Source organism: Neoarius graeffei, chromosome 2 (genome assembly GCF_027579695.1).
Source record: "Neoarius graeffei isolate fNeoGra1 chromosome 2, fNeoGra1.pri, whole genome shotgun sequence".
Classification (NCBI taxonomy): Eukaryota; Metazoa; Chordata; class Actinopteri; order Siluriformes; family Ariidae; genus Neoarius; species Neoarius graeffei.
Genome location: NC_083570.1, coordinates 84,750,568 through 84,776,073, shown reverse-complemented (window position 1 = coordinate 84,776,073; position 25,506 = coordinate 84,750,568). Strand labels below are relative to the sequence as shown.

General features: G+C 40.8%; 1 protein-coding gene across 1 annotated transcript; it reads right to left on the bottom strand.

The window, feature by feature from the left end:
* Window positions 1-891: 891 nt before the first annotated feature.
* On the bottom strand, window positions 892-18,286 carry lrrc56 (leucine rich repeat containing 56). Its single transcript, XM_060903593.1, has 12 exons — window positions 18,149-18,286; window positions 17,963-18,050; window positions 17,130-17,190; window positions 16,097-16,193; window positions 15,234-15,431; window positions 4,973-5,165; window positions 4,644-4,838; window positions 2,926-2,993; window positions 2,661-2,806; window positions 2,349-2,575; window positions 1,948-2,257; window positions 892-1,042 (listed from the first exon to the last, which is right to left on the bottom strand). The coding sequence occupies exons 1-12, from the start codon at window positions 18,284-18,286 to the stop codon at window positions 892-894; spliced, it is 1,872 nt and encodes a 623-aa protein (XP_060759576.1).
* Window positions 18,287-25,506: the final 7,220 nt, after the last annotated feature.

The window sequence follows — 25,506 nt, the reverse complement described above, 5'->3', positions numbered from 1 at the left end:
CCCAGCTGACTATGGGCGAAAGGCGGGGTACACCCTGGACAAGTCGCCAGGTCATCACAGGGCTGACACATAGACACAGACAACCATTCACACTCACATTCACACCTACGCTCAATTTAGAGTCGACAGTTAACCTAACCTGCATGTCTTTGGACTGTGGGGGAAACCGGAGCACCCGGAGGAAACCCACGCGGACACGGGGAGAACATGCAAACTCCACACAGAAAGGCCCTCGCCGGCCACGGGGCTCGAACCCGAACCTTCTTGCTGTGAGGCGACAACGCTAACCACTACACCACCGTGCCACCCATATTTTAACATGAAAAGTCAAAATAAAAATACAAATTATTTATAATCTGCAGCATATTTTAAAAACTATTATGCTGTTATGTATTAATCAAATAATTATTTTCCTTATTATTTTGTCTTTGAGCCATATGTTAAAAAAAAAAAACAGCCATTAATTAATGGCTGGAAATATGGGTGTGTTGGCTTTCAAAGAGCATCCCCTAGTGGTGTATAAAATCTGACTCAATGTTGTGTCTCTACTGACTGTATGGCAGGTGGAGAAGCTGCTAATTGACTGCATATTAGCATGAAATGGGGATGTTTAGTGTATTCTTTTTGGAGAAACATTTATTTGGTTTAACAATATTTCCTGAGAAATAACAGAGCAAGAAGACTAAACTTTCATTACATGCTACAGTTCAGTGTCTTCAATTTGTCCACTTAGCCAAGGCATGTGTAAGTGATAAGTCACTAAACCTGGAGAGAACATGAGCAACTCTTAAACACAGATCTTTCCTTCCATCATTCAAGACGTACGATCCTACTGTAAAATGTGCTCCAGAGAGATATAAGCAGTCCACAGTGTCTGAGAAGCAGAAGACCTCAGTCCAGATGCCCACTTGCTTTACCAGGACGGACAAGGGGTCTCTGTAGAGCAGCTCTCGCTGTGTGAGGACGTGTGGGCGTTGGCCTCTCAGGCATCACTGAGCAAACGATTGGCTTGTGCTCACTGTCGGATGGACTAGTTCTTGAACTAAAACACAAAGCTTTACATTAATATTTACTGTATTAACAAATTGTATTAATACATTAAAGGAACAGTCCACCGTACTTCCATAATGAAATTATGCTCTTATCTGAATTGAGACGAGCTGCTCCGTACCTCTCCGAGCTTTGCGCGACCTCCCAGTCAGTCAGACGCAGTCAGACGCGCTGTCACTCCTGTTAGCAATGTAGCTAGGCTCAGTATGGCCAATGGTATTTTTTGGGGCTGTAGTTAGATGCGACCAAACTCTTCCGCGTTTTTCCTGTTTACATAGGTTTATATGACCAGTGATATGAAACAAGTTCAGTTACACAAATTGAAACGTAGCGATTTTCTATGCTATGGAAAGTCCGCACTATAATGACAGGTGTACTAACACCTTCTGCGCGCTTCGGCAGCTCATTGATATCTGAGCTCCGTATCAATGCACTGCCGAAGCGCGCAGAAGGTGTTAGTACACCTGTCATTATAGTGCGGACTTTCCATAGCATAGAAAATCGCTACGTTTCAATTTGTGTAACTGAACTTGTTTCATGTCACTGGTCATATAAACCTATGTAAACAGGAAAAACGCGGAAGAGTTTGGTCGCATCTAACTACAGCCCCAAAAAATACCATTGGCCATGCTGAGCCTAGCTACATTGCTAACAGGAGTGACAGCGCGTCTGACTGTGTCTGACTGACTGGGAGGTCGCGCAAAGCTCGGAGAGGTACGGAGCAGCTCGTCTCAATTCAGATAAGAGCATATTTCATTATGGAAGTACGGTGGACTGTTCCTTTAAAGCATATTATACTATACTGAACTATGCTGTACTATACTATACTTTGTATAAAGTTTGGCATATTAAAGTAATAATAATTTGTTGCTGTTTTAGTTAAAATATAGACCATACCAGTGCTCCCTTTGTGGAGTGATCATGGGGCTGGAGCCCGGTCTGTGAGGTTTATTGAGGATCGGAGGTGGGACAGGTTGGATTTTGAAAGCCCCAAGGCACAGAAACTCATCGTTCATATCTCTTGATGCTGTTACATCTGATGCAATGGTTTCCCTGGTAAGCTTTTGCATACCAACCCCCATGTTGCTGATTTTAAGTCTGCAGTCACGACCCTTTGCTATCCTATTGCCAGTAGAGAGCGCTGCACCTCTGGGTGGAGGAGAAGGAGCCATAATGTTGTCTAATAAAGACGACAGCCTGGACACTTCTGCAAAAACAGCACCAGACATATCAGAAATATCAGATCAGCGTTTATAAGCAAGTCCTTGGAGGATATGAGAAGAAGCAAAATGAGCTACCTGGAGAAGGAGACTGGAGCAAGGAATCAGGAGACTGAGTATCTCTGTGGCCAGTCTTTTGTCCTTCTTCGGTTTCCTCTATGTCTTCTCTGTCACTGATGAGACTGAGACTATGGGCTCCTTCATCATATTCATGACTGCTGTCTTTATCATCATCATCATCATTATCATCATGCACGATTTTCATCACCTGTGGCTGACGTTCTCTCTCAACAGCCAAAAGATGTCTATTAAGTAATAAATATACATGCACAATTAGTATCGCAAGTAAACGAACCTAATACACAAGCTGTGCATGAAAACTGTCATTACTTGTTATGTTTTTTCCTCCAGGTTCTGAGTTCAGCAAACACATGACTGCGGTCCTGACTGCTTGATTCTTCAACATCATACGTGTGTTCAGGGACATAACTACCTAATCGAGTACAGGGTCTGGACTGAGAACTGGGGCCTTGAAGCTGAAGTAGAAAACCAACGAAAACATGTTTTGATCTGCTTTATAAGCCTCTATTTTAATCATATTTTTACTCTCACACCACTAGGGTTGCAATATGTACACCTGTACTGGTAGACCTACCTTTATTTTCTGTCGTCGTGCGCGGATAGCCTGAAGAGGATTCCCACAAAAGAGAACACTTCCCACCCCTAGAGAGAGAGAGAGAGAGAAATAATAATAATAATAATCCATCCATTACCTGTAGCCGCTTATTCAGTACAGGGTCGCAGGCAAGCTGGAGCCTATCCCAGCTGACTATGGGCGAGAGGTGGGGTACACCCTGGACAAGTTGCCAGGTCATCACAGGGCTGACACATAGGGCTGCATGACGCAAACAACCATTCACACTTGCATTCACATCTGCGGTCAATTTAGAGCCACCAATTAGTCTAACCTGTGGGGGAAACCAGAGCACCCGGAGGAAACCCATGCAGAAACGGGGAGAACATGCAAACTCCACACAGAAAGGCCCCCGTTGGCTGCTGGGCTCAAACCCAGGACCTTCTTGCTGTGAGGCACTCATGATGCCGCCAATAATAATAATAATAATAATAATATAGCGCCTTTCTCACACCCCAAGGTCGCTTTATAATTACAAAAAAACCCCAACAAATAGAAATAGAAATTATAAATTAAAGCATAGAAATTTTCCACTTATATGTATATGCACTTATGTGTAACTGCCAAACTGTGTTCAAAATTTCTTCAGAATTATAATGCAAGCATAGCTGTCTTGAATTTTTACAGCTAGCCGTTCAGAAATTACCTGGACAACTTAATAAAATCTGAGTAGCGTAGCTATTAATTATGTGAGCATTTAGCACTACTATTTTGTACTAAAACCACCCCAAACTTCACTAGACTCTCTTTACTTTCTTTACGTCTTAACTTTCTTGATCTTTTGTGCTCAGAAGTGCACAGTGAAGAAAATAAGCCGTTTGAAAAGTCTTTTCGTGTGTGTTCTCTTTGTTGGCAGTTTGGTCTTAAGTCAGGTATGAAGATTCCTTCTAGAATTTGATATTTTTATATATATATATTTACCTCCATCCAGTGGACAAAAGTTATATTTTTAGCCACAGTATCAGTCTCTTGCTTCTGTGATGTGATGATTCCACAAAAAAAGTCCTTAAGACATTAGAAAAGTATATGCTGTTATATACTGTTATTGGGGGCGGCACGGTGGTGTAGTGGTTAGCGCTGTCGCCTCACAGCAAGAAGGTCCGGGTTCGAGCCCCGTGGCCGGCGAGGGCCTTTCTGTGTGGAGTTTGCATGTTCTCCCCGTGTCCGCGTGGGTTTCCTCCGGGTGCTCCGGTTTCCCCCACAGTCCAAAGACATGCAGGTTAGGTTAACTGGTGACTCTAAATTGACCGTAGGTGTGAATGTGAGTGTGAATGGTTGTCTGTGTCTATGTGTCAGCCCTGTGATGACCTGGCGACTTGTCCAGGGTGTACCCCGCCTTTCGCCCGTAGTCAGCTGGGATAGGCTCCAGCTTGCCTGCGACACTGTAGAACAGGATAAAGCGGCTAGAGATAATGAGATGAGATACTGTTATTGGAAAATTCTCTACTTTGGAGTGTCCCTCATTAATTATTTTCTTATACCAGCATGTGCCATCCTGTTTTATTCCTTACATATGTTTCTAGTCCCAGTGAATATAAAATATATGACCTACCGTTACATTGAAATGAATTTATTCTGAAAGGATTTAAAACATTTTCTAAATTTGAGGGTAAATAAATTCACCTAATGGCTTGCCTTTCCCTAATGAAAATGATAGTAATATATAAGAACACACTCACCATGTGTCAAATCACTGGCCTCATAGCCTGGAGTATCTGCATCTGAATCAGCTGAGCTTGGTCTGGAGCTGACGGAGGATAAAGGAGGCCTGGCAGTGCCGGGGCGACTGGGAAGACTGCTGTATCCCACACTGGTGCCTGGGCGGTGGGCAGACCCGGGTCGTGACAAGTCATCCACACTTGCGCCTCTTAATTCTTTGCAGACAAAAAAACAACTGCATTGACCTTTATCACCTTGCTTTTAGAAGAAAATGAGATGCTGAAAGTAAGCATAAAACCAATAAATAAACAACTGATTGAAGAATGTATTGACTGGCTCATTAAATTACCCATGAGTTCCAGGCAGTGTTTTGCACTGTCTGTAATGGAAGCAGTGTCTTTAATGGATTCTTTAAGCAGAGCCCAGTCCTCCATCATAGCGATGGAACAGCAAGGTTCTTCCTCCTTGGCTGGAGCATCATCCAGGATTTCAAGTTGTGGAATTAGCTTCCTTACAGCAGACCTATAGTTGTACTCAGAAACCTGTCAATCAAATAGACTCAACTCTAGGATCTACATAATAGAGGTTTTTCATATGATGTTACATTTCCAATGGCAACACGTGGCAGCCACGTTTAAGGTCAACCTTTGATTCAAATACAGTGAAGTAGTGAGGAAAGGACGTAAACATGGTCAAGTTTTGTTCAGTTTTTGGTTGTTCAAACCGCAATAAAAAGGCGTATTTCTGCATTCCTAATGTAATATTGCATCAGGGAGCAAAAAACTATCGCAATTTCAATGAAAAGAGACCATCAGTGGCTGGTGAAGCTAAATCGTAAGGAATGGATGTCAAAGTACAGTTGAGTCGGATCTGATCATTTTCACTCAAGTTTGACCTTTTTTTTTATCATTTTATAACTATAATCTATATAATAAGTGGCAAAGTTTGTTTGTTTGTTTGTTTGTCTTGAGCCAACGTCGCCATTTCTCGACGGATTTTCTCCAAATTTGGCAAATAGGTCGGGGGATGACCTGGAATTTTGCAGATATAAACAAAATTCATGTACGGGCCCCAGGGAGGTCCCTGGGGGGCACAACATCCACCCACCCCCTCCCTCAATGCCTTTTATGTTACATTTATCAACACAAACTCTTGACAGATCTTCACTAAACTTGGCTCATAGGTACAGGAGATAGCCATAATTTGGCAGAACTCAGAAATTCCATATTTGGGCCCCAGGAGGTCCCTGGTGGGCCCCTTGGTGGTGGATGTTTGGATTTTTGTTTTTCTTGGGTTAACATCACCATTTCTCGATGGATCTTCACCAAATTTGACATGGAAGTCTGGGGGCAACCCAAAATTTTGCGAAACCTGGGCAACGCCCGGGTAACCTGCCAGTATAGTATAAGAGTCAATATAATCTTATTTTGCTGGGGTTTATTTCATGAAAGTATAGTAATATGAGCTAAATATTCTCATCCTAATGATGCTTGTCATTCTCACCCTAGGAAGTAAATTTGAAGATATGTATGTTGCAGGTCAGAATTGTAGGTCAGGTGGAATTTCTCAACTTAGGTTAGAATTTTTAACTCAGTTCATAATTTGCTACTTGTATTAGAGAGACTTACTGTATCTAGGGTTAGGTTTAGGGTTGAGATTTGGGAAGACTTTGGATTTTAAACTACTTGATGACATAATAAGATTGGACGCATTAATAAATTCAAATATATATCACTCCTTCCATTGCAATCATAGCTGTTCTAGTAGTTAAGGTGTTGGGTTAAGAATCAGAAGGTTCTGCGTTTGAATCTCAGTTGAGTATGAAAAAAGATATGTAAAAAAAAGTGCTAATTAGGTAGATATGAACAGGCAGGCAGACAGACAAGAGGAAATGCTAGGTAGGTGCAGAAAGAGAGAAGGTGGATGGAAGAAAGAAAGATAAAAGAAGTGATGGAAAATCCCTTTTAAGAATCTTATATAATCCAAAATTTTACCTAGGTTGGAAATTACGAACTAGGTTAAAATTTTTAAATCCAGGTCAAAAGAAAAAATCACCTAGGTTGAAATTTTTTGATCTTTAACATGCACATGACTATTTCACACTAATTACTACTAAATATTTTTCATAAACTGCTTCAAATTGTCATTGAAGTGTCCCAAATACTTTTCACAGAGAAATTGTTTCATTACAATCCAAAACACTGCGAATCAAAATTGAAAAGTACCACAAAATGAGCAAGCTGAAGTTACAGACAAAATACGAGTACACTTCTCCGTCCAATGATGATCGTTAAATTCATCTCTGGAATTTTTTTAACACGGATTTCTCTCACCCATCCACACACAAACTGGTTGTATGCTTCAAAGCTTTTATTAGCTCGAAATTCATCCATGGAGTATGAACTTGTTTTTAGAACCAGATAGAACACGATGTCCAAGAACGAAACGGCTGGATATTTGTCAATTTCTCTGCACCATTGATTATTAGGCACCTCATAAGGGTCGATGCTTTCTATTTTTGCTATTTTTCCTGATATCATTACTTAGCCTTTGAATCTAGTGATGATACATATGATTTCTTCTGCGTCATGACTTAAACGCCTTCATACAGCTGTCAGAACTGACCTTAAACATGGTGGCTGAAAGGGTTGCTATGGGATATGTGACATCAATGAAAAACCTTTATACGATGGCAAAACGCCCATAAGGCTTTAGAAACATGGCCACACACTCAGTGATATCATGAAAGGTGATTAGACTGAGGTGCATGTCAATCTGATGACGGTTCTTGTCATTGCCAAAACATGATTTGTCCTTCCAGCTGATTGTCATAACTACAGCTCCAACACGTGACCAGGACACTTCACCAGGTGGACTGCTGAGAGATGTTTAGAGATGTCGAATGCACCAGATGAGGTAGAAACACAAAGGAATTTTCCCTGTGTCTGTGTGTCTGCTCATAACCGTCAAAGCAAATGTTTGATACATTTCTATCACCAGTACGACGCGGTGGAGAGAACGATAAACACGAGCTACAGCTGTGAGCTCCCTTTCAAAGAGACATCTGAGAGAGAGGAGGAAAGAAGAGAAGAAAGACAAATGAATGAGGTTATTCCTTATTCACCATGAGCGCTTATTCAGCACACTCTGTCCTGTCCTGAGTGTTTGCTCCAGTTGATTACTGTGAAACCAAGGTGAGACATGATATCAAATAAAATTTGGATGCTCCTTCTCAAATATATATATTTCCGAATATTCCATAAATTATTTATATTAAAAGAATCTAATTAGCTATTTCTGTTCACAGACAATTTAGTTGAATATTTCACAGTTATTCCACAAAATCAAGTTGTACATGAGCTGATAGCTGAGTTGGCTATAAGCCATGTACGACGAGATTGAGTGGAATAACTGTTTTATTCTATCCACTTTCACTGGATGTTGAGAAACAGAGCATTTTTATTTTTTGCAAATTCGATAAATAAAAACTTTATACAAAACATCAGACAAAACCATTTCCGCTTAGAATGTAAACAAACTGGCAAAATGACAGTAGTAATTTGTGAAAAATGCTATAATAATAATTTTCAAAAAATAAAAAAAGATATGTACCATTAAATACTCTTATTCCATATTTTGTTACTTTTTTTTGTATTTTATGGGATTTTGTTTTCAAGTAGACTTTTTATTTCCTCCTTGGTTGGTTCGGCAACACGCTCCGCCATTTTGTTTTTCCTCTACTCACAGTATATGAGCTGATAGCCTAGTAGTAGAGTAGCCAATCAGAGCACACAGTTGCTCATATCTAGTGAATGTGGATAGAATAAATTGAAATATGTCTGGTTCTTTGGATCTTCTCTCATGTCTGTCATAACTTCCTTGAGGTTTTCATTTCCATTTATGTTGTTTCTAATGGAGATGGCACGGTGGTGTAGTGGTTAGCACTGTCGCCTCACAGCAAGAAGGTCCGGGTTCGAGCCCCGTGGCCGGCGAGGGCCTTTCTGTGCGGAGTTTGCATGTTCTCCCCGTGTCCACGTGGGTTTCCTCCGGGTGCTCCGGTTTCCCCCACAGTCCAAAGACATGCAGGTTAGGTTAACTGGTGACTCTAAATTGACCGTAGGTGTGAATGTGAGTGTGAATGGTTGTCTGTGTCTATGTGTCAGCCCTGCGATGACCTGGCGACTTGTCCAGGGTGTACCCCGCCTTTCGCCTGTAGTCAGCTGGGATAGGCTCCAGCTTGCCTGCGACCCTGCACAGGATAAGCGGTTACGGATAATGGATGGATGGATGTTTCTAATGGATACAGCCTGGCATAGTCAGATCAAACATCAGACAGCAGCTTTCTTTTCCCTGTGGGAGCTAATTGCATTTGGGTGACCTGCAGAGCCATTATGGCACTAGCCCTCAAACAGTGTGCAGAAACATATACACCAAGCTGGATGATCCTCTTCAGCATAAGGCGACATGACCTCCTCAAGTATTTTGATATATGCAAACTGATCCATGATCCCTGGTATGCGATAAATAGGCCCGACACCATAGTAAGAGAAACATTCCCATATCATGATGCTTGCACCACCATGCTTCACTGTCTTCAGAGTGTACTGTGGCTTGAATTCAGTGTTTGGGGGTCGTCTGAAAAACTGTCTGCGGCTCTTGGACCCAAAAAGAACAATTTTACTTTCATCAGTCCACAAAATGTTTTTCCATTTCTCTTTAGGCCAGTTGATGTGTTCTTTGGCAAATTGTATCCTCTTCAGCACGTCTTTTTTTTAACAGTGGGACTTTGCAGGGGCTTCTTGCCGATGGATTAGCTTCACACAGGCGTCTTCTAATTGTCACAGTACTCACAGGTAACTTCAGACCGTCTCTGATCACCCTGGAGCTGATCATTGGCTGAGTCTTTGCCATTCTGGCTATTCTTCGATCCAGTCGAATGGTAGTCTTCTGTTTTCTTCCATGTCTCTCTGGTTTTGCTGTCCATTTTAAAGCACTGGAGATCATTTTAGCCGAGCAGCCTATCATTTTCTGCACTTCTTTACAGTATACGTTTTCCCCTCTCCAATCAACGTTTTAATCAAAGCACGCTGTTCTTCTGAACAATGTCTGGAACGACCCATGTTTCTCATGTTTTCAGAGAGAAATGGATGTACAACATGTGCTGGCTTCATCCTTAAATTAGGGCCACCTGATTGACATCTGTTTTTTCACAGAATGAATGATCTCACTAATTAAACTCCACACTGCTATTATTTTGAACACGTCCCTTTCACTTAATTATTCGATTACACAGACTCAGGAGCATGCATATCATGAATGTTGGGTCTGTTGGTTTTCTATGACTCTCCTACACCTACTGGTAAATTATTTGCCATGTAGTAACATAATTTCCACCAAAAACAGTGATTGATCTGGTTAGTCGTGTTGGACTGCTATTATTTTGAACACAAGTGTATGTCATCATGGCACATGTTCAGACAGCACAGAACAAGGCTCTCACTCAGCAAGCATTTCTTAATCAGTAAAATGACCAGGTAGTGCAACGATGGTGTTGATTACAGATTTAGCTTTAATGCTGAAGCACATGTCAGTAGTGACTAGTGTGATAGCACTATTAAGCAAAACCACAGAGAAGCTCAGGCTCAATCTAAATCAAACACACTCTTTTTCCATGTCCACTCATCAAACAGCATGAGAAAGCAAGCCGACAGTATTGAAATCAGGGGATAATATTCAGTTTTTAAATAAGAAGTGGATGACTGAGCCATTTCTGTTGTGCCAAAGAAATCGATTTATTACCAGTGGTCAAATAAAAAACAAATTCAAAGCAGATGACGAGCCCAAAATTCAAGCTGTCCTGGAAAAAACCAAGTCGGTTAGATGACTAACTTACCAATTTAATAACTTAATAATTGCATTCGTAATTTTAGGGTTGCAAATATGGGGGTCACCTGAGCTGTACTGTAGTTATGGAGATTGTCAACAACTGTTAATATAAAGTTCTACTGTTTATATTGTCTGTTTGAGTGTTTAGTCTGTCTTGTTCTTATCTAGTGTTTATACTGTTTATTTATTCTGTTTATATTTGAGTGTTTAGTCTAGTTCATATCTAGAGTGTTTTATACTGTTTATATTGTTTGAGTGTTTAGTCTGTCTAGTTCATATCTAGAGTGTTTATACTGTTTATATTGTTTGTTTTTTCAATTATTCTATTTTTATTTATTGCATTGCCAGTTTGCACCGTGGGTCAGAGAGGACTGATATTTCATCTGTGCTGTATGTCGAGCATGTATAGCATTTTTGACAATAAAGTTGACTTGACTACAGAGATTTAAAAAATAGAAATAAATAATTATTAATAATAATAATAATAATAATAATAATAATAATAATAATAATATGCAAAATGCCAGCATTTCATTCAACTAACTTATTTATTAAATGTAGAGCTCAACATTAGCCCATTTTACATCAGACCACAGCTGTGTCCAACACGCTCCCATGTTATTCAGAGTGATGGTGAAAAAGTGTATTTTTGTGCTAGAATTCTACTTCTGGGTTTATTTTTTAGCTCTTTAGCAATAAGGACTAACTACAACATATATTTCAGTTGGTAGACTCACAGTAGCACCACATCCTCTGGCATCAATTAAAATTCAAACTTTGTAAATGTTCCACAGATAACAGGAGTATACATTTTTTTTGGATTAACCATATTTATGTAATCTAACCATATTATGCAATCTCTTTCATCTCAGAATGCTTTATATCCTCTGCTTCTGATACAGTATACCCAGGTACAGTGGTGCTTGAAAGTTTGTGAACCCTTTAGAATTTTCTATATTTCTACATAAATATGACCTAAAACATCATCAGATTTTCACACAGGTCTTAAAAGGAGATAAAGAGAAGCCAGTTAAACAAATGAGATAAAAATATTATACTTGGTCATTTATTTATTGAGGAAAATGATCCAATATTACATATCTGTGAGTGGCAAAAGTATGTGAACCTCTAGGATTAGCAGTTAATTTGAAGGTGAAATTAGAGTCAGGTGTTTTCAATCAATGGGATGACAATCAGGTGTGAGTGGGCACCCTGTTTTATTTAAAGAACAGGGATCTATCAAAGTCTCATCTTCACAACACATGTTTGTGGAAGTGTATCATGGCACGAACAAAGGAGATTTCTGAGGACCTCAGAAAAAGTGTTGTTGATGCTCATCAGGCTGGAAAAGGTTACAAAACCATCTCTAAAGAGTTTGGACTCCACCAATCCACAGTCAGACAGATTGTGTACAAATGGAGGAAATTCAAGACCATTGTTACCCTCCCCAGGAGTGGTCGACCAACAAAGATCACTCCAAGATCAAGGCGTGTAATAGTCGACAAGGTCACAAAGGACCCCAGGGTAACTTCTAAGCAACTGAAGGCCTCTCTCACATTGGCTAATGTTAATATTCATGAGTCCACCATCAGCAGAACACTGAACAACAATGGTGTGCATGGCAGGGTTGCAAGGAGAAAGCCACTGCTCTCCAAAAAGAACATTGCTGCTCGTCTGCAATTTTGCTAAAGATCACGTGGACAAGCCAGAAGGCTATTGGAAAAATGTTTTGTGGACAGATGAGACCAAAATAGAACTTTTTGGTTTAAATGAGAAGCGTTATGTTTGGAGAAAGGAAAACACTGCATTCCAGCATAAGAACCTTATCCCATCTGTGAAACATGGTGGTGGTAGTATCATGGTTTGGGCTTGTTTTGCTGCATCTGGGCCAGGACGGCTTGCCATCATTAATGGAACAATGAATTCTGAATTATACCAGTGAATTCTAAAGGAAAATGTCAGGACATCTGTCCATGAACTGAATCTCAAGAGAAGGTGGGTCATGCAGCAAGACAACGACCCTAAGCACACAAGTCATTCTACCAAAGAATGGTTAAAGAAGAATAAAGTTAATGTTTTGGAATGACCAAGTCAAAGTCCTGACCTTAATCCAATCGAAATGTTGTGGAAGGACCTGAAGTGAGCAGTTCATGTGAGGAAACCCACCAACATCCCAGAGTTGAAGCTGTTCTGTACGGAGGAATGGGCTAAAATTCCTCCAAGCCGGTGTGCAGGACTGATCAACAGTTACCGGAAACGTTTAGTTGCAGTTATTGCTGCACAAGGGGGTCACACCAGATACTGAAAGCAAAGGTTCACATACTTTTGCCACTCACAGATATGTAATATTGGCTCATTTTCCTCAATAAATAAATGACCAAGTATAATATTTTTGTCTCATTTGTTTAACTGGGTTCTCTTTATCTACTTTTAGGACTTGTGTGAAAATCTGATGATGTTTTCGGTCATATTTATGCAGAAATATAGACAATTCTAAAGGGTTCACAAACTTTCAAGCACCACTCTATATACACTCACTGCCCATATTAATAGGAACACCTGCATACCTGCTCATTTATGCAATTACCCAATCAGCCAATGATATGGCAGCAGCACAACGCGTAAAATTATGCAGATGCAGGTCAAAAGAATCAGTTAATGTTCACATCGAACGCCAGACTGAAACAAAATTTTGGTGACTTTAACCATGACATGGTTGTTGGTGCCAGAGGCGGCGGTTTGAGTATTTCAGACTCTGCTGATTTCCTGGGAATATCACACACAACAGTCACTCGAGTTTGTACAGAATGGTGCGAAAAACAAAAAAGCATCCTGTGTGCAGAGGGTCTGCAGGCTGAAACACTTTATTGATGAGAAAGATCAGAGGAAAAGGGCCAGACTGGTTTGAGCTGATATAGAAACTCTTAATCACTCTTTCCAACCGTGGTGAGCAGAAATTTATCTCAGCATTGCACAAAACATTGAACCTTGAGGTGCATGTGCTACAACAGCATAAGACCACATAGGGTTCCACTCCTGTCAACCAAGATCAGGCATCTGAGGCTATCATCGGCATAGACTCACTCATTCTGATGTTTGATGCGAATATGAACTGAAGCTCTTGACTTGTATCTGCATTATTTTATGCATGACTGGCTGATTGAATAACTGCATACATGAGCAGGTGTACAGGTACAGGCTATGAAAGTGAGTGGTGAGTGTTTTTACAGTGGCAATATGGTGTATTTATTCACTGCAAAAAAAAATGGCATCTCGTATTTTCTGCTATATAATTACAATAAACCAAATATAAAATTATAATAAGATTTATTAAACCTACTTCTAGATATTTTTACTCATTTCAAGTTTGAAGTAGTTTTGTTTTATTGGTAGATAGGTTTTCTAATTTTAAGCATTTATTTCCAGAAAGAAGCAGAATGATCTGCCAACAGAATAAGAAAATGTAAATCTCAATATGAATAAAAGCATCTAAATCATTAGTTAGAATAAGCTCATCAAAATAAATATTAGATAAATTTGACAAAATTCAAGGTTTTCAATAACTAAGATATCATTTATTTTGCGAGTGGCACGGTGGTGTAGTGGTTAGCACAGTTGCCTCACAGCAAGAAGGTTCTGGGTTCGAGCCCAGCGGCCGGCGAGGGCCTTTCTGTGCGGAGTTTGCATGTTCTTCCTGTGTCTGTGTGGGTTTCCCCCACAGTTCAAAGATGTGCAGGTTAGGTTAATATGGGACAGCCTTGGGCTGAGGTGCCCTTGAGTGAAGTTCCTAACTCCCAGTTGCTCCCCGGGTGCTGTTAGCATGGCTGCTCACTGCTCTGGGTATGTGTGTGTGCTCATTGCTCACGTGTGTGTGTGTGTGTGCACGCATGTGTGTGTTTACTGCTTCAGATGGGTTAAATGCAGAGAGGAATTTCACAAGTGTGTGATGAATAAAGTTGTTCTTCTCTCGTATAACAGTTGGATGATCAGTACAGAGTACAGATATTGGCATGTTATGAGAAACTTAGGTCCTTACACTGGGGTCACAGGCAAAAAAATGTTGAGAACCCCTGAATTAGTGTGATATACTGTAACATGCATGGTTTCACATGTTGCCTTGCATTAGGAACTCCTGATACATCCAAGGGAAATTGCTGTATAACATGGATGGGAGGAATTAAGATATCTATGATAGCGGCATGGTGGTGTAGTGGTTAACACTTTTGCCTCACAGCAAGAAGGTCCTGGGTTCGCGGCTGGCGAGGGCCTTTCTGTGTGGAGTTTGCATGTTCTCCCCGTGTCTGCATGGGTTTCCTCCGGGTGCTCCGGTTTCCCCCACAGTCCAAAGATATGCAGGTTAGGCTAATTGGTGGCTCTAAATTGACCGTAGGTGTGAATGTGAGTGTGAGTGGTTGTTTGTCTCTGTGGCAGCCCTGCGATAACCTGGCGACTTGTCCAGGGTGTACTCCGCCTCTTGCCCATAGTCAGCTGGGATAGGCTCCAGCTTGCTTGAGACCCTGTACAGGATAAGCGGCTACAGATAATGGATGGATGGATGATTGAAGGGGCACGGTCAAATAGAGCAACTGAACATTTAGAAAAGTTGCTAACATTTTGCATGTGATCAGTGGTCTTTGTAGGTCATTTTTGCAAAGTACATGGTATAATAGGGTTGAAGACTAGCTGAGAAGCTGGAACTAATAGTGAACCTGCTATTGATGTACCTGTGATGCTCCTGGACTGGGGCAGGTGCATACCGGATTTCCCTCCAATGTCAGGATTTTTAGTTTCCCACACAGACCCAGGTACTGCACTTGAACCAGGTCATCTACATCATTCCCCTCGAGGTCCACCAGCTCCAGCTGTTCCAGCATGCATACCTGGCTCAGGTCTGACACATTGTTGTAGGCCACATATAGCTCCTGAGAGAACAGAACAAAGCAGCATGGGCAAAAAGTTGCAAGTGCACTTATCGAAACGTTGGTACAAAATCAAATTCTTCACCAGTACGTCATGATGTTTGCATTAGAACCCTTCTTCTTCTCCTCATAACATATGTGCTCAAAGTAAAAAGCACTGGTGTCTGTGCCACAGAAATGAGTCTACGTAGAAATTTTAGAAATTCCCCACAGAGGGACAAAGTAAAGAAACCTCTGTGAACAAGAGAAAATAAATAATATGGGCTAGCAATATCCACCCAATCAGGACAAAGAGAAGTCTCTACTTGCCTATCAATCATGTTTCTAAAGAACCCGAAAGTGATTGTCTCTCTTGGGTAACCCTTAAACGTTCTATGGAGAACCCTAAAACAGAAGGATTCCCTTTCAGAAAGGATTGTACCATACATCGTACCCTACCAGGAGGCTATGAGTACTTAACTCCCCTCAGTAGTACAGCCTAGACAGCGCACATGGATGTGTTTTGTGGGTGTGGCTTTGAAAGGAATACTTAATAAAGGGGCTGTATTGTTCTGAATTTGAATTTCCTCTAATGCTCATCTAACTCACTATATCTCTAGACAATCACGATAAAAACAAAGCAAGAGCTGTGCTTTTTTTTTCTTTTATTGTATGAATGTAGTGATTACCTTAAGCGAGGACAGTGAGGGGAGCCCTTCCAAGTCGGCTAGGCCGCATCGAACCAGGGAAAGCACTTGGAGGTGGGACAGAGTGATTCCGAGATCCCTGAGGAAACACTGGGAACAATGAGCAACCACTTCCCTCTGTTCTTCCTGCAGTCTGCTCTCATCCTCTCCCCTCAGCCATGCTCTGGACATCTCCACTCCACCCTTTGCCCCAGAATCCCAGTGCAGGAAATGCTATTGGGTCTTTCAATTCCCCTCAGCTCTGAACTGTCTAGTGCTCCCCTCCATTTTTGTAGGCTTTCTCCTCACATCTGGCTTTCTGAGTTATAACCATACAATGGAGTAAATCTCCTTTAATTTCAGGGGTGTCAACGTTATTTTTAGAGTCAAACTTAAATTACACCAAGATGCAACCTTACTATTAATCATTTATGTTAAATAAATGCTCAATTCATTAAGGATCAGGATAAGAAAGACAGGCTTTATTGCCAGTCCTGACCCCACGTGTCTCCATTTCTTTCTCAAAAATATAAATGTACCGGTACGCATTACACATATTCAGGCTCACAAATGTTTTTTCCATTTGCACAAGTGTCAACTGAACCTGTTCTCCAGATGGGCCGACGCTACAAAACCGTCCATTGAGACACTGTTAATCTACAACTATACGACAACAACACTTTCAGGAAATGGGATTTACTGTCCTCTAAAATGGAGGGCCACAACCCATTATGAGCCCGTCCCAATGGGAAAGTGGAGGCCTTGCACCTTTGCCAGATCACAGGCATCATTCTTCAGCGTTTGATTTATTGAAAACAGTTCCTGGAGCACCGTGAAATCCCTCTTACATACACAACCCATGAGAGGAATAGCATGAGTTTCCAGATATACGCAATCTCTCTGTCAGTTTCTGATGTTGTCAGTTTCCTATGTTTCTTCCAGAAATGTTATTGAATTAATCTTGACACTATCTCTACAAATTTGGAGTACTTTGTAAGGAGAACTCTGGAGCAAAAGTAAAAGGAGAAAACCTTACCGCACAGATAAGATCACACTGTTGTTCATTTTCAGTTGCACAAGACTGGGCAAGTAAATACCTACGGTATGACAACAAAATTAAGTGATGATAAGTACCACAACCAAACAACTCTTTAAAACATTTCCAGAGAAAGCTGATTCTTTTTTTTTTTTTGAAAATCTTATTAACTTCCATCTTGTCTGAGTGCGTTGAGCAATCATGGCTTAGCAGAGTCAAGGGGATCCTTCAAGAACAAATAAGCAAGATAATTGAGAATAGAAAAGTATGAAGGTGCATAGAGCAATTGTTGCTGCTACTGAACTACAACTCTGGTCATTGTAGAGATCCAGAAATTTAATTTAGCTGAATACTTGCTGGTACAATGGGCAGTATTGCTGCATCACAGCTCCAAGGTCCCTGGTTCGATCTTCATGTCTTGATCTCAGGTTCCTGTCTATGTGGAGTTTCCCTGTTCTCTCTGTGTCTGAGTGGGTTTCTCTGGGTTCTCTGATTTTCTCCCAAAAAGATTTTTTTTATTTGGACGGGTACTCTAACTTGCCGATAATTGTGAATGTGTGTGTATGGTACCCTGCACAGGACTGGTATCCTATCCCAGAGTGTATTCCTGCCTCATCCCGAGTGTTCCTTACAGTAGTATAGGTTCTGGATCCACTATGACCCTAACCAGGATAAAATGCTTAGTGAAGATGAATGAATGAAAATTGGCTGGTGATAGCAATGAATGCAAGTGTGCACAATTATGTTTATATGCATGTCAGTTTCTTTATCCATCGTAACAGCCTATAAAAATATCTGCTCTTTAACTGCAGAAGACTGTACATTAATCTCACCAAAGTTGCCCAGAATAGTTTGCCGGGTGTCAACACACATCTCCAAGCTTGTAACCTGCTGTAGATCATCAGACCCAGACAGGTTCCTCTGTAGGGCCAATAATAAACACATCTTGGTATTCATGCTTCACAATTAGATTAACTGTAACTTGTGGCATTCCCAGAATTCTGAGTTTTAAGACTTACCAGCTTTGCAGGAGAGAGGTAAATATCAAACAGCAGGTCTGAGTCCTTAGCAGTCACAGGATTTGGGTTGATTTGCCCAGAACCCTCAAACTCTGTCACAAAAGAATGAGACGTGCCTGGCCGCCTAACTGGATTCATCTTCTCTTCCCAGCCTGAAAAATGTATCCATGATATTAACCCACCCCATTTCCAGAAAAGTTGGGATATCTTCCAAAATGCAATAAAAACAAAAATCTGTGATTTGTTAATTCATGTGAACCTTTAATTAACTGACAAAAATACAAAGAAAAGCTTTTCAATAGTTTTGCTGACCAATTTAATTAAATTCTGTAAATAGAAATGAAGTTAGAATTTGATGCCTGCAACACTCTCAAAAAAGTTGGGACAGAGGCAAAATAAGACTGAAAAGTTTAGAGGGTATTCAAGTAACACCATTTTGTAAGATTCTACAATAAGCAGGTTAATTGGTAACATGATTGGGTATAAAAGGAGCAGCACCAAAGGCTCAGTCTTTGCAAGCAAGGATGGGTTGTTGCTCACCATTTTGTGCCAAAATTCATGAGATTATTGTTAGTCAATTCAAAAAGAACATTTTTCAATACAAGATTTTTGGTCTTTCAAAAAATTTTTTTTTAGGTCTTTCAAAATTACAGTACATAATATTGTGAAAAGGAACATTCAGGGAATTCGGAGACATCTCAGTGTGTAAAGGGAAAGGTCAGAAACCACTGTTGAACATGTGTGACCTTCAAGCCCTCAGGTGGCACTGCCTGAGAAACCATCATGCTAATGTGACAAATATAGCCACATGGGCTCGGGAATACTTCGGAAAACTGTTCTCACGTCACACAGTCTGTTGCTGCATTCAGAAATGCAACCTGAACCTGTATTACACAAGGAGGAAGTCATTCATCAATTCTATGTAGAAATGCTACCGATTTCTCTGGGCCTGAACTCATCTCAGATGGACCAGAAGTCAGTGGAAACATGTGCTGTGGTCAGATGAGTCTACATTTCAGCTTGTTTTCAGGAAAACCAGACTTAGAGTTCTTAGTGCTAAAGTTGAACACGACCATCCAGTTTGTTGTCAGAGAAAGGTGCAAAAGCCAGCAACTGTGATGGTATGGGGGGCATCAGTGCCCATGGCATGGGTGAGTCACATGTGTACAAAGGTACCGCTGATATATTGGGGCATATACTGAGATTTTAGAGAGACATATTCATCAAGGCAACGTCTCTTCCTGAGAAGTCTGTGCTTATTTGGGCAGGACAATGCCAGGTCTCATTCTGAACAGGCTACAACAGCGTGGTTTTGTAGACACAGAGTGTATGTACTTGACTGGCCTGCTGCCAGCCCAGATCTGTCTCCTATTGAGAATGTATGGCACACCATGAAGAGGAGAATCAGATAACAGCGACCATGGACTGTTGAGCAGCTGAAGTCTTGTATCAAGCAAGAAGGGACAAAAATTTCAATCACAAAACTGCAACAATTCATCTTCTCAGATCCCACATGATTAAAAATTGTTGTTAGAAGAAAAGGTGATGTAACACAATGGTAAAATGCCTCTGTCCCAGGCATCAAATTCTAACTTTGTTTATATTAAAGGTCCCATGGCATGAAATTTTCACTTTCTGAGATTTTTAACGTTAAAATGAGTTCCTCTGAACTTCTTAAGTCACCCCAGTGGCTAGAAATTTCATAATGTGTAAACCAAACTATGCCCAACATTTGAGAATGGCGCGTCAAAACGGCGCGTTGAGAAGCTCTTCCCTTGCCGACGTCAGCAAGGGAGATGATCCCCACGCCCCCCCTCTGGATTCCCACCCACTGTATGGATTGCCCGCCCAGCTCAAAAGTTGCCACAAAACATGGAAGTTGCGCTGTACATGGATGTGACAACACAGAAAGGAGTCTGTTTTTACTGCCGACGGGAGAGCCCCTGAAGACGCAGTGGCTTAATTTTATTTACTCCAATAATACGCCGTCGAGTCTACCTAAGACGGTGTATGTTTGTCGGAAGCATTTTCCTGAGGAATGTTTCCACAACTTGGGACAGTACAGGGCAGGTTTTGCACATCAACTGTCACTGAAGCCTGGGTCCATACCAAGCATCCCTGCCGCATCAGCCACAAACAGCGAACAAATAAGTGTATAACTGTTAAGTCGTTTTGCCGTGTTTTAAAATCGGTGCCTTAGCCTTGCAATGGCTACATTAGCTGTGCAGCTAACCGCTTCCTGCAGTTAGCCAGGTACTCTGCGCTACAAAACTAAAGAGCATGCAGCATGCTCTGTTAAACTGAGTTTAGTCTGGAAATTGACTGTAACTTATGAGCTTATGTTTTGCCGTGTTTTAAAATCGGTGCCACGTTAGCCTTGCAATGGCTACATTAGCTGTGCAGCTAACCACTTCCTGCAGTTAGCCAGGTACTCTGTGCTACAAAACCAAAAAGCATGCAGCATGCTCTGTTATAATAGCCAATCAAAACAGTTTTTACAAAGACACCCACATTCTTTTTTTTAAGTCACTTGTTCATTTTATTTGTTTGTTTGTTCAGTAAAAACCCAAACATTTGTTGAATTTATTTTATTTCCTCACGTCGCACCTTAATGATGTCAGCGCGAGGTATTTTTCCCTTCGCGGTTTGTTCCTTCTCTCTCGCCATAGTAAGACACCCACATCCGCTTGTTCTGACCCACTGGAGGTAGCATCACAGTGCTGTTAGCCAATCAGAGGTAACACGTTTACATGTCATGAATATTAATGATAAGACCCGCCCCCACCCTCTACCCTTCCCCGCCTCCTGCTTCTCATTAGCAAAACGACGCACTGGGAAAAGCGCTGAAATGGGGCTTTCTCCCAGGAGGCTATATCTACGTGCCGAGGGTTCATTTCGAGAAAGGCTGCAGATATAACATTCGGAAACCTCCACGAGCCCGTTTAAAGCATCAACAAACCACCATGCCATGGGACCTTTAACAAAACACAATTAAGTTGGTCAGTAAAACTCTTGAAAAATTTTTTCTTTGTACTTTTGTCAGTTAAATAAAGGTTCATGTGAATTAACAACTCACAGATTTTTATTTTTGTTGCATTTTGGAAAATAGCCCAACTTTTCTGGAAATGGGGTTAGTATACGTACAGTCGATTTGTGCGACACATTTATTTCTTAACACAAGCAGCTTCAAACAAGATTTTTTAAAAAATCAACATCAATCTCTAAAAATGATATGAACACAGTACGCTCAGTAAAAATCTCTGCATATTTTCTGGTTGAGTATTCCTCTGCTTATTAAGATTGTTTAATGAAAATACAATTTAATGCTCATAAAATCCATCAGTGCATCATTAACCATAGTTATGGAGTGTTTCCTGAATTCATTCATGTAGCCAATGATATCCCTTCACTTTTCCTCTCTCCAATAAGTGTATTTTATAACATTCCAATTAGCCTGAACCATTAAAATAAACTAAATTTATTCTTAATTTGTCATAGTGTGTATTATACATTCATGACAATGTTATAACATTATGTGTAACTAGCTTAATATTGCTAGTTAGCCACCTCACTTACCTTAATTTAACTCTCCACCTACTTTAAAAAAAAAACAATGTTTTTTTTTACATGACACATTTTCAAATAGGTTTGGAAAAAAAACTTACAAGCATCAGAAAATTTAAAATTTGTTACTCCAACATTTTAATCCTTGCCCCACTGGTTTGCAAGCTATGTAGTTGGGTAATGCTGCTAGAGCCAGTGGAGAAGGTTTGCTTGGCAACGGGAACATTTCTTCCTGGATACAGTGGGACGGAGGACTGGGGCTGCTGGGAAATGTAGTCTATTGTATTTGCAGTCTTAAAGTGCCATTCCACCATTGGATGTATTTTTTTGGCATAAAATACAATATATTTTATGACAACATGACTAGACAGAGAAATCTTTTAGCTTCAAAGTGATATATCAAACATAATTTTTTGACAACGACAAGTATATTAATTTTGCGACCAAAGTCACCTACCCTTTTAATTTCCGCGCGGTAGTGAAACGTGATGTCATCGGCAGGTTCCCCTTCTTGCGTACCACGTCATGTGTGACGTGGCACAGATTATCAGCAATGGCGGATAGAACGCGATTGTCAGCTTCGGAAAAGAAGCGAAGGAAAATAGCAAGTGATGCCCAAAGGAGACGGTCGATGGTGAATATCGGCACAGCAATCGACAAGTGGAAATCACGTTCTATCCGCCATTGCTGATAATCTGTGCCACGTCACACGTGACGTGGTACACAAGAAGGGGAACCTGCCGATGACATCACGTTTCACTACCGCGCGGAAATTAAAAGGGTAGGTGACTTTGGTCGCAAAATTAATATACTTGTCGTTGTCAAAAAATTATGTTTGATATATCATTTTGAAGCTAAAAGATTTCTCTGTCTAGTCATGTTGTCATAAAATATATTGTATTTTATGCCAAAGAATACATCCAATGGTGGAATGGCACTTTAAAATGTTTTCATTTCTTCTTTTTTTAACTAAAGGCTTTAATGAAATTGAATACCTGAAATTTTGACAACATCATATCAATATTGTGATAAATTGTATCTCAAAACTCTTGATATTGTTAGTAGCCTACTTCTATAAAACTGAACAGATGGGGCGTCGTGGCTCAGGTGGATAAGGCGCCATACCATAAACCCGGGGACCTGGGTTCGATTCCGACCCGAGGTCATTTCCCGATCCCTCCCCATCTCTCTCCCGCTCATTTCCTGTCTCTACACTGTCCTATCCAATAAAGGTGAAAAAGCCCCCCAAAAAAATATTAAAAAAAAAAACTGAACAGACATCATTACGGGCGGCACGGTGGTGTAGTGGTTAGTGCTGTCGCCTCACAGCAAGAAGGTCCGGGTTCGAGCCCCATGGCCGGCGAGGGCCTTTCTGTGCGGAGTTTGCATGTTCTCCCCGTGTCCGCGTGGGTTTCCTCCGGGTGCTCCGGTTTCCCCCACAGTCCAAAGACATGCAGGTTAGGTTAACTGGTGACTCTAAATTGAGCGTAGGTGTGAATGTGAGTGTGAATGGTTGTCTGTGTCTATGTGTCAGCCCTGTGATGACCTGGTGACTTGTCCAGGGTGTACCCCGCCTTTCGCCCGTAGTCAGCTGGGATAGGCTCCAGCTTGCCTGCGACCCTGTAGAACAGGATAAAGCGGCTAGAGATAATGATAATGAGATGAGATATTTCAAACTTCAAAAGCAGCATGGAAATGTAATAACGGTGCACAGACTTGTCACTTATCTATGCCGAGTCACATAAAACACTTTGTTTTCAAATAGATAAAATAAATCACAATTCCACCTTACCTATGAATAGTTTTAGATCAAACTTCATAGCATCTTTAGTGCTTTTAGGAAAAGCACTTCCTTTCATAATTTGTAATTCTTCCTCATTTATAGTGACAGATCGATTGGTAGCCATTTTTTCGAGTCACTCGAGGTGATTATCAAGAAATAATCCAAATCTCCCCATGTCTGCATGGGTTTCATGCGGTTAGGCTAATATGGGACGGCCTTGGGCTGAGGTGGCCTTGAGCGAGGCACCTAACTCCCAACTGCTCCCCGGGCGCTGTTAGCATGGCTGCCCACTGCTCTGGGTATGTGTGTGTGCTCATTGCTCACGTGTGTGTGCATGTGTGTGTTCACTGCTTCAGATGGGTTAAATGCAGAGAGAAAATTTCACAAGTGTGTGATGAATAAAGTTGTTCTTTCTTTCTTTCTTTCTTTCTTTCTTTCTTTCTTTCTTTTCTTTCAATCAGCGCACGCGATTTTCTATAATCGCCTGCATATTTATACTAAAAATAATTATTCTTGAACCCTGGATTTTTCACGTTTCATATGTTTAGGCTGTTTGCAAATCTAAATATTATAGAATATTTTGTGTAACATCAAAATGCTTTCAGGTTTCATGCTAATGCTCTAATAATTGTGTCACATTACCCACCCATATTTAGGAACAGGTCTATGCATATTTCAGAAAAACAGGCTTTCAGAATTGTGCAATAATGTTTTGTAAGTTCCATAAATTCTATTAAGGTGTTCTAGAGAATAGACTCTCTATATCCAGCTTAAAAGCATAATTGTTTAACCTGGTGTATTTGTGATTATTTTGTTTATATTTATATATATACAATATGTCCTAAAGTATGTGAACACATGACCATCACACTCATAATGTGGCTCTTCCCCACAGTGTTGTCACAAAGTTGCAAGCAGAGGCTTGTCTAGAATGGCTTTGCATAATGTAGGATTACAAATTCCCTTCACTGGAACTCAGAAGCCCAAACCCCTTCCAGCATGACCATGTCCCTGTGCACAAAGTGAGCTCCATGAAGACATGGTTTGCCAAGTTCAGAGTGGAAGAACTCAAGTGTCCTGCACAGATCCCTGACCTCAACCACACTGAACATATTTGGGATGAACTGGAACTCCAAATATACCCCAGGCCTCCTCATCTAATATCAATATCTGATCTCACTAATGCTCTTGTTGCTGAATGATCACAAATCCCCACAGCCACACTCCAAAATCTAGTGGAAACCCTGACAGTGATGATCAGGTGTTCACAAATTTTGGTCATATAGTGTAGAATAGCATATACTTCTCTTTATTAATATACACTCACTTAATAGGAACTTGTTCTTGATTCTAAGATTCCTGTTCTTGGCTGCAGGAGTGGAACCCACGTGATCTTCTGCTGTTGCATGCTGAGATGCTTTTCTGCTCACCACGGTTGTGAAGAGTTGCTATGAAGTGATATCCTTCCTGGCAGCTCGAACCAATCTGACCGTTTTCCTCTGACCTCTCTTATCAACAAGACGTTTCCACCCACAGAACTGTCGCTCACTCAGTGTGTTTTGTTTTCACACCATTCTGTATAAACTCTAGAGACTGTTGTGTGTGAAAACCCCAGGACATCAGCAGTTTCTGAAATACTCAAACCAGCCCATCTGGCTCAAACCAACACCCATACCACAGTGAAAGTCACACTTTGAGATCACAATTTTTCCCGTTCTGATGTTTGAAGTGAACATTAACTGAAGCTCTTGATTTGTATCTGCATGATTTTATGCATTGTGCTGCCGTCAAGAGAACTGGTTAGAGAAGTGCATAAAACAGCAGGTGGATGGGTGTTCCTAATAAAGTGGCCGGTGAGTTTGCATAATTATTCATGATTTCTTATTATTTAGGTGCTTTTCATGAATACTGTGTCTTAGATTATTATTATTATTATCTCATCTCATTATCTGTAGCCGCTTTATCCTGTTCTACAGGGTCGCAGGCAAGCTGGAGCCTATCCCAGCTGACT

Bases quoted from the DNA above. Each gene is read 5' to 3' on its own strand.
- lrrc56 (XM_060903593.1), bottom strand. From the start codon at position 18,286: ATGAATCCAGTTAGGCGGCCAGGCACGTCTCATTCTTTTGTGACAGAG. The intron at 2,807-2,925 runs GTAGGTCTACCA...TTTCTACTTCAG, and splicing joins CACGACGACAGAAAATAAAG to CTTCAAGGCCCCAGTTCTCA. The intron at 2,258-2,348 runs GTAGCTCATTTT...CTGTTTTTGCAG, and splicing joins GCTCCAGTCTCCTTCTCCAG to AAGTGTCCAGGCTGTCGTCT.